The 9,590-nt window shown below is 41.4% G+C and overlaps 1 protein-coding gene across 1 annotated transcript in view; it reads right to left on the bottom strand.

Annotated features, from left to right (window-relative positions):
- Positions 1 to 8,892, bottom strand: part of LOC126095616 (lachesin-like) — a 426,868-nt gene extending 417,976 nt beyond the window's left edge. The window contains exons 1-3 of the mRNA XM_049910384.1: positions 8,888 to 8,892; positions 8,783 to 8,819; positions 8,581 to 8,727 (exon numbers count right to left, since the gene is read on the bottom strand). Of these exons, the coding sequence (XP_049766341.1) occupies positions 8,581 to 8,727; positions 8,783 to 8,819; positions 8,888 to 8,892 (189 nt within the window). The remainder of the gene's footprint in view (positions 1 to 8,580; positions 8,728 to 8,782; positions 8,820 to 8,887) is intronic.
- Positions 8,893 to 9,590: the final 698 nt, after the last annotated feature.

The raw sequence follows: 9,590 nt of genomic DNA on the forward strand, positions 1-9,590 counted from the left end.
GGAGATCGGGTGCTGGCGCCAGACCACCCAGGTCCGAGAGTAGAAGCCCAACCACGGTGGAGGTCTCGCACCCAGTCTTTAGTTGTGTATAGTAACTGTAATTTCCACAATAAATTAATGTTGTAAATTCAACACAAGTTCGCAATACAGAACACACATGGACTATGTCATTACGAAATTCTTATTATTTACACACACATAACTAAAGCGCAAATTATGGAGAAGTGGTCTCGTCAGATTCATGCCAACGTATACATATGAAGCTAATGTTAATTTTAGTACTTACTGGAGTAGCTTTCGTTCTTGAGATTCATACTTTTTTTGTAGCAAATCAATCGCCTTTCTGTATTTTATTGCTTTTCTCTTTCAGACAAGTTTCGTTCCACAAGAAACGGTACTTTTTCAGCAGCATGACCCACAGTGGGATGGAAACCTACGGCGAGTAGAAAAAGATGAATGGATATTCTTCGTTAATTCACATATTCTATGGAACATTGCCGGCTCTGTATTAACGGTTCCCTTTACATTGTAATGTCTTACGGTTACCTTCAGTGTTGAAAAAATTACGCTGTAGTACAGCGAACTGAAAACGGAAATAGCCATATATTGCGTGTGGGTTGCAACATTTCATTGACTAAAATTGCACTGATAAAGACAATCCGGAAACTAAGTGTGCTGTGAAAGTCAGTACCACAGATAGTCACACTCGGAATGAGGGTATGTGACAAGTAACATCTCAGCGACATATTGAACAATTGTTAAAAAAGTAAATTATCTCTTGGTAATATTAAACGGACCCACTACCTGATAGCCGCGTTGGTCTCGTAGTTTTCGTAGTACCAGCCTGAATTTCCAGTCATTCACTTGTGTATGTCAGCAGTAGTACGTAGCATAAATTTTATAAAATGCTAATCACTAATTCGCGATGTCAACACTTCCATACCTTGTGCAATGTTACTGGCTCATGAGTGTTGACCGTACCGAGATACCTGTTTAATTTCATTGACTCGTTAAGAAATTATTTCTGCCACTTCATGGACTGATGCGATGTGAAGTACCATCCACCAGCAGCCGAGTTACAGGTTGCATAGGAATTGAGTTATCGACGCAATGCTGAGTGCCTCGCTTGCAGTTTAACACGGGCGATTCTGTGTTTGTATCGATTATTTACGCCCAGTGCATCATTATTCGCGCTCTGCCAGCTCTGTTGCGTTCGCATGTTTGCACGCTTTCTGAACCCGGCCCACTAGCGTCAGCTGTTCATAATTGTTTTTATTTCATGCGGTTGAGTCCCAGATATGACTGCGCCTGCAACATGCGGGCGGGTGGCTTGAAGCTGTGCGTCACTTCTCTCGCTAAACAGTAGCTCGTACTGCACAACGTGAGATATGTTTGATAATGTGGTCGAAAAAGCAATTGAAGTATAATCAAATTGTACAAATTTAAAAAAGGGATATACGATAACTGCTAGGACAATGCTACAGCTCATAAAATTCTATTTACCTGGTTGTAAATTCATCACACCCAAGTAAATAATTTCCGATTGACCTTTAATTAAACTCACGTCTGGTTAAATCCACTAATTTAGGACGATGTATTCCTACAGATGGTAATTTCCGAGCACAGACGCTCCTCCAGCAAGTTGCTCGACAATCGCTGGTCTATACCTTAAGGTTGCTACACACGTAACTGCATACTTGACATGCGCACATGATCAAGCGTTTTGCACAAGCATGCACGAATAGCTTACTCCTCTGTACGGCTCAAGCATGCCTGTACAGGCATCAGTTCGTGCCCGGAAGATGTCGAGCTGAAACATGGGGTGACATGAGTGGGCAAAGACCGCGAATTAGTTTGCAATGAGCTGCAAATGGCTCATTTTATTTTGATTATAAACATACAGTATTGTTCAACGTTCCATAGGAGAAGCAAATTATACATTACTTTCGTTCGATTTCGGCAAAAATGGCTGAATATCTGATGGACGTGTTCCTCAGATTAAAGAACACTTTAGGAAACTTTTGCAAGTCGTAAACAATTGATGAAAACTGCCATGTGGAGTCATAGGAGATGGTGTTTTTACTTTGAAGACTGATATGCTAAGACCGTAAAGGCAGAGCAGCTGGAACTGTTTAGAAAGGAATCATTTTTGAGCGTTTTTGGGGCTTCGAATTTTTCACTGAATTTTGCTATAAATCTACAAGTTGCCTTTTCATAAAGTATAAAGCGAGTCAAAAGAAAACCAAACGAATGGAAACTGTTTATTATTTCAGAAATTTTTGGTGGCGCTGAGAACTTTTAGCATTGTACTCGATAATGGTGTAAAAGCCGAAATCTGCGTAGTACAAAGGCAAGACACAGTAATATACGATCAAATGGAGGTTTATTTTTTCAAAAACAAAAAATCCAAAAGTAATCGTCATAACTGTCAATACTGTTATCCCACTGTGAGACAGGGTGATGGGCTCTTCATGGAAACACGTTTGCGGTTCCTAAGGAACCGTGATTGTACCCAGACATACAGTTCTTCGTCCGTAGCAAATCAACAGCGAAGAGTATCTTCCTTCGCGTCACCAGAAATATGGAATTTGCATCAGGTGAGATCGGAACTGTTGGAGAATGTGTGAGGGCTTCCTGGCGGAACTTATGCAGCGTGCTGGAAACAACCTTGGCAACTTGTGGGCGGGAATGTGTTATCGAGTGCTAGCGATATCGTTTACCAAGGTTGATTATACACCAAGTTATTTCTGTTTTCAAGGGAACGTACCAGTTTTAATACTCAAGTAATGTCTGTTCCTTGTCAAATTTATAAACACCAACAACGTACATGAGAGAATTTCGTTACATTTAAGCAATTCCTGAATGATTACATTTCACCTCAAACAGAAATATCAACCGTTGAGCTCTATCTCTCATCTGTCAGTTGCTCCCGCTGTAAACATTTGAAGTTTTCTTTCAGATTTATTCTCTTCTCCTTTTGCTATATTTTTCATCATTTATCATATCATATCCACCGAGAAAGAGTCGTACTCCTTCAAGTAAGACACCAAGATTTATTGCTGTGGCAAACATTGCGTAAACGAGATTAAAATTAATTTGCGTTATTAATAAAAGAGCCTACTAGTAAAACGATTATAACAACAGTTTGCATTTGTACTTCGTGGCTGTATTATGAGAGGAATTAAGATCACATTCCAATGGGATTTATCTGATACTAGCCTAGCGCTCGCTGCTTCGGTTTGCACCGATTCTTTTTGTCTTTCCCTGATCGAATTTTTATGTCGTGCGCAAATTGCAACACCTTCTAAGCCTTTCACGCAAACTAAGGCCATACGATCATGGTCTTTTCAGAATGTACATGTGACCAAAAGGCGAGTCTGGTAGGAAGAGCCCATGGTTTTTGTTAACCACGCCTTTTGCGTTCTTGTAGCGACATTTCCGTAGAAACTTTCATCCCCCAGCACTTATAAGTACATATATATAACCGAGAATTGAAATCCCAGTTTTAGTAAATTCAACATTAATACTTTTTTTAATGTAACGAAATATTTCCTTGAGAATTTTCACCTCCTTATGAGTTGAATTTTCAAAAACAGTGAAAAACTTTTCTTTTCTTATTTTACGACAGAAGCTATATACACATTTTCTTATGTTATCTTTGAAAACGTTTTCATAACGAAATAATTTCATAGTATTTTTCTTCCCCTGTTTTACTCCCTTAGAGCGTTGAATTTCGAAAAAACCTGCCACTCGTATTTTTTTTTAATTTCTAGCCAGTTTTGATAGCTGTAGCTTTGAAAATGCCTTAATAGTTCTTTAATTAACGATTCATTTTCTTAAAACTTTCACTCACTATTTTAATCCATTGGTGACTGGATTACGAAAAAATTCAGAAACGGTTTTTTTTTTTTGCTTCTGACAGAAATCAACGCTAATTTTGGTTGTCCTATCTTAAAAATTCACTTTATAGCGACATATATTAAAAAAGCCTTTCATCCCCTATTGTACCCGTCTTACGAGTGGAATTTCGAACAATCTCCTTTTAGAAGATGTTTACATTATAAGATCCACACCCTCTATAAATTTTAAGTTTCTATCAGTGGTGTCGGCTAGTCGACGATGAGTTACTAAGTGAGTCGGTCAGTCGGGACATCACCTTTTCTGTGTAGAGAGATTTGCACAGTCTTCCTGTTATTCGTCTTGTAGATACAAGACGACACTTAATGCTTGTGCAAGCCAATTTAACCTCTGTCTTAGGTATAGTTTCGTAATTTTAGGTACATTTTGTCACAGTGTTACCACGGAGGCCACATCTTCAACAAGTCCTCGTTAAACTGGCGTTCTCGACAAATTAGCGCTACAGTCACTTACTTGCTCACGAGATTTAAACTAGTATTTTGCCTTTAGTTATAAGAAAGCAGAAGCCCTTGCCAGAAGGAATGACCTTTTTGAAAAGCATGCACAAATCCCTTAAGCTTTTGGATGGCTCAAGCATGTAAAAAGATGTGAAATCCATCAATGATGGGCTCATATGAACATCCATCGCACGACGTCCTAAATGCGTGTGTTATAACCAGCGGCAAGTTTAATGATAGGGAAATCGGAAATTATTTACTTAGCTGTCATGAACTTCCATTGAGGTAAATAGTAGTTTAAGAGCTGTGACTGTATCCTAGCAGCAAGCGTATATCCCCGTTGCGGTATTTGTATACTTTGACTACTGCATTTTCCAACACATTGACAGACACAGCTTCGATTGACTGTTTCCAAATCCAGTACCGAGGCCAAATTTTATTTACCATTCCTCTAATGTTGACAACAGTCCTTTAGGTTTCTACTCCAAGTGACCGAGTAACAATACCCGCTCTGCTTGTCATTTAGTTATTTTTCTGTGTCCGTTCTACCTTTATGTTAGACCAATACACATGATGAGTCACTAGCTATTGCCACTAAGAATAACTCAGAAAGTATGACAGGAGCTGAAACGTTTGTGGGACAAAAGTTGCATGGGACAACGGGGGCCTAAATATGACGTTGCTTTTTTGTTGCTGGGTGGGGTCACTTCAGACATACGAAGGTCAACTTTTTTTTTAATGCTATAGTTTAGTACTTATTTTCTGACAGCGGCTATCGAGGCGAGTCCAATGATGTGTAACAGTAAGGTCTCTGAAGGTCAACGATGGTGACCAAGGTGGCATCTACGTCCATTTACAGAAGGTGTTCGAAGTGATGACCATTGGTATCAATGTAATGCTGCAATCCTATAACCATCGACTGATTGATATTCGTTATCACATCGGTACTTATCGAAGCACATGCTCTGACAATTCTCTCTCGCAAATCTTCAGGTGTAGTTGGAACTTCTTTATAAATAATGCCTTTTACGAATTCCCACAAGAAAAAACCCAGTAGCGTCAACTTTGGATAACGAGCAGGCCACGACAAACCTCCTCCGCGTCCAATCCAACGATTTGGGTATTGTCTCTGCAGCTCATTTCTAGCCATCAGCGAAAAACGTGCCGGACACATCGTGTTGATACCACATTCTGTTCCTTGTTCCCAAAGGTATCTCTTCCAATAACAGACCTAATGTTTCTTGCAGGAATGTGGTGTACTTCTTACCATTAAGATTTAATTTGATGAAAAAGGGGCCTGTAATTCTATCCTCCAGAATGCCACACCATAAATTCACCGATCACGGGTTTTGGTGGGCAACTTGCCGCTGCCTAGATGGATTTTCAGGTGCCCAATAATGCAAGTTATGCAAATTAAGATTTCCATGGTTCGTGAATGTAGCCTCGTAAGTAAATAAAATGAAATTACTAAATGTGGCATCCCTCTGAATCTGAGGTTGAGCCCGTCGGCAGAATTCAATTCTACGCCTACAATGCATAGCAGTTAATTCTTTGTGAAGACTGATATGGAAAGAATGATATTTATGGCGATGCAGAACACGAACGACACTCTTCTGGCTCATGCCAGATTCCCTTGCGATTTGACGCGAACTAACACAAGGACCTTGAACCACAGTGGCGGGAGTACCAATTTCCGTTTCCTTGTTAGTAACTTTCCTTGCCGGATATATTTCCGATGCGTTAGCGAATCAATTTTTCTCAATTTGTCATACACATATTTAAATGTACGACGTGTAGGGTGAGTACGATGAGGATATCTTTCGGCGCATACGTCTCTAGCTCTCATGAATTTCATTGGCATTCTCCGTAAATGAGAAGTATATCGACTAGTTCTTCGCAGGAATACATCATTCACATTAGCTTGATTCGACGATACTAGCCTTACTGTTCCTATTAGTGTTGTATTGCGAAACCAACGAATGGTGTTTACATGTCAATGGCATTTTAGATGGATCCGCCGTATTCGGCGAACATTTGTTATATGCATGATATGCGAGAGAGACTTTCTTTAAAGTCAGGACTGCCGTTGGACTGTTGTTTATTTACAGTGTTACATTTACACTTACACAATCATGATTTCGAGTTCACAATGCCATTATCAAGGGTTTCAGGTGTTATAAATTTTTCTAAGATGGCATACTGTCATATTAAAGTACACTATTAGACACATTGTCTAAGAGACGATATTTCTGAGAAAGCCTACTGCTTCATTTCATTACTGAGTACACCATCTTGACTCCGTTTGTCAGAGCACGTGCTTCGATAAGTGCCGAAGTGGTAAAGAATATCACTCAGTCCATGATAAGATTTCAGCACTTAATTTATACCAATGGTCATCACTTCGAACGCCTTCTGTAAATGGACGTTCATGCCAGCTTTTTGACCTTCGTTGACCTTCAGAGACCTTACTGTTCCTCATCTTTGGATCGTCTCGATAACCTCTATCAGAAAATAAGTACCAAACTATAACATACCATTTAAAAAAACAAAGTTGACCTTCATATCTCTGACGCGACCCCACCTAGCAACAAAAAACCAACGTCATATTATAGCCCCCGTTGTCCCATGCAATATTTATCCCAAAAAACTTTTCAGCTGCTATCATACTTTCGGAATTATTCTAGGTGAAGCTAGTTAGCGACTCACCCTGGATAGATGAAAGCCGGCCAAAATGGTCAAACCGGCAAAGTGGCTAGTCGGGCGCCGAGAGCTGTTAGGTGCCGTCATCGGGCGGGAAATGCCATAACTAGTTCTCCATGGAGGGTCCAGTCACTTTGTGAAGCCTGTCCGTAGAGTTATGATAATTTTTGTGGATTTTAGTTATCCTGCCGTAAGCTAGGTGGTCGCTTTGTATATTTATTAGGTGTGACAAGGAATGTCTCTTTAATGGTATTGTGTAGGAAGTGTCATTTCTTGACTCCATTATCCTTCTTCAGTCATTGAAAGTAAGGTCATACAGCTTTTGTGTAATGAAGTTCTCGTTATAAAAACCTAGAAGCTACAACGTCAGAAATAGAAGAAAAAGAAAATGAGCAGAAGGATAAACGGAAAGCAGCGGAAGAGGTAGAAAGGCAGTGCAAAGAAGACTGCGAAGAGCAGAATACCAAACCCCGGAAGAGCTGTTTTTGATGATAACAACGAAGACACCAAGCGTATGTAGTGCAAAGAAGAATTTTCAACTTCAAGCCCAAATGAACAGTGGATTAAGTACTAATTGTGCTCCTTCTGGTCTCACAAACTCTATACGGAAGCTGAGAAACAGAGTTTCCTTTTTATTTAAAAAAAAATGCAGTTCGAATCATGTTTCACAACGAAATATATTTAGTTATTTCTTAAAACAATTCTTTATCTTTTATTTTTGAGGTTAAAATTACGTGACTACTTTGCCCGCTCATGTCGGGCGAATTGGCCGTTTTGCCACTTAGTGAAAATTAAATTGTTTGAAGTACTTAATTTTGTATCAATGTGGTTAAACTGTTCTGTCTTATACTTCGATGCTGATTTCTATGCATTTTCATCTATTCTTACTCAAGTCTAAAAATAGAAATAGCGTGTAGCCTGGCCACCTTCCCTGCTCTGCCCTACTCTCTGCAAAACTTGTTCAGTTCCTCCAAGTACTGATGCTACATAGCCTTATTCCTACTACGTCAACATCTCACTAGGCTGTCCAACAGGTAACTTAAAGCAGAGGAACGCATTTTGGCCCATCTAAAGGGGGCAATTGCATGATGGCTCCGATACGAAAAAGTACAAAGTAAGCGCATTGTACAAGAGTTTCGGTTACGTAACTGAGAGTTGGTAGCAAGACGTAAGCGTAAGCTTACCTTTCAAACCTCACATTTTGAGCCTTCATGTTTGGTGACTTTACAAACACCTCACTAGCGAGTTGAGAGTTTAGAAGGAGTACACAGTGACTGTAAGACAGTTAAAATGTGATGCTAAAAACCGAGGCGGTTGCGTGCATCTCTCGCGTTACCGCTTGCACCAAACAATTCTCCTTCCTGATCAAATGCAACACAAATTACAGTTAAACAGAGATTCGGGGGCAACGCTTTGCACTTAGGGGAAGCCATCAGAAAATCAACTCCGGCAGGCGGTATTCGCGCCGGGCGTCGTTTGCATTAAGCCCGTGTTTACTTTGGCTTCCCCCGCGCGGTGTACTCACCTTGTACTTGCCGAGGTTGTTGACGGAGCAGACGAAGACGGCCTCCCGGCCCACGGGCGTCGTCAGGTTCTGGATGGGCGCCACGAACTCCGGGTCGTCGGGGGCGCGCGCAGCGGGGGAGGGCCACGCCGCCACCGCCTCCTCCGCCTCCCCGGCCCCCACACCCGCCCCCAGCCCGTCCGCCCCCACCGGGAGCGCCGGCGCGCCCGCCGCCTGCAACGTCGTCCACGGCGCCGCGTCTGCAACACAAACAAAGCCCCTGGTACCGGCTCCTCTGGCGTCTGGCAGTACAGTCCGCGACTGTTACGTCATGAAAACGTGGCAATACTGTTTGACACAATGGTAACAAGCAGATCTTCGTCTGGCACTGGGCAAAAGTGAGTCAGAAAGGGTACCATGCACAAAACGTTCAGGAATGCATGTAGATACTGTAGGAGTATACAAGATGACTTGGACAGGATTTGTGATTGGTGTAAAGAATGGCAGCGAACTCTAAATGTAGATAAATGTAAATTAATGCAGATGAATAGGAAAAAGAATCCCGTAATGTTTGAATACTCCAATAGTACTGTAGCACTTGACACAGTCGATTAAATATTTGGGCGTAACATTGCAGAGCGATATGAAGTGGGACAAGCATGTAATGGCAATTGTGGGGAAGGCGGACAGTCGTGTTCGGTTCATTGGTAGAGTTTTGGGAAGATGTGGTTCATCTGTAAAGGAGACCGCTTATAAAACACTAATAGGACCTATTCTTGAGTACTGCTCGAGCATTTGGGATCCCTATCAGGTCGGATTGAGGGAGGACATAGAAGCAATTCAGAGACGGGCTGCTAGATTTGTTACTGGTAGGTTTGATCACCACGCGAGTGTTACGGAGATGCTTCAGGAACTCGGGTGGGAGTCTCTGGAGGAAAGGAGGCGTTCTTTTCGTGAATCGCTACTGAGGAAATTTAGAGAACCAGCATTTGAGGCTGACTGCTGTACAATTTTACTGCCGCCAAGCGGAA

Source organism: Schistocerca cancellata, chromosome 8 (genome assembly GCF_023864275.1).
Source record: "Schistocerca cancellata isolate TAMUIC-IGC-003103 chromosome 8, iqSchCanc2.1, whole genome shotgun sequence".
Classification (NCBI taxonomy): Eukaryota; Metazoa; Arthropoda; class Insecta; order Orthoptera; family Acrididae; genus Schistocerca; species Schistocerca cancellata.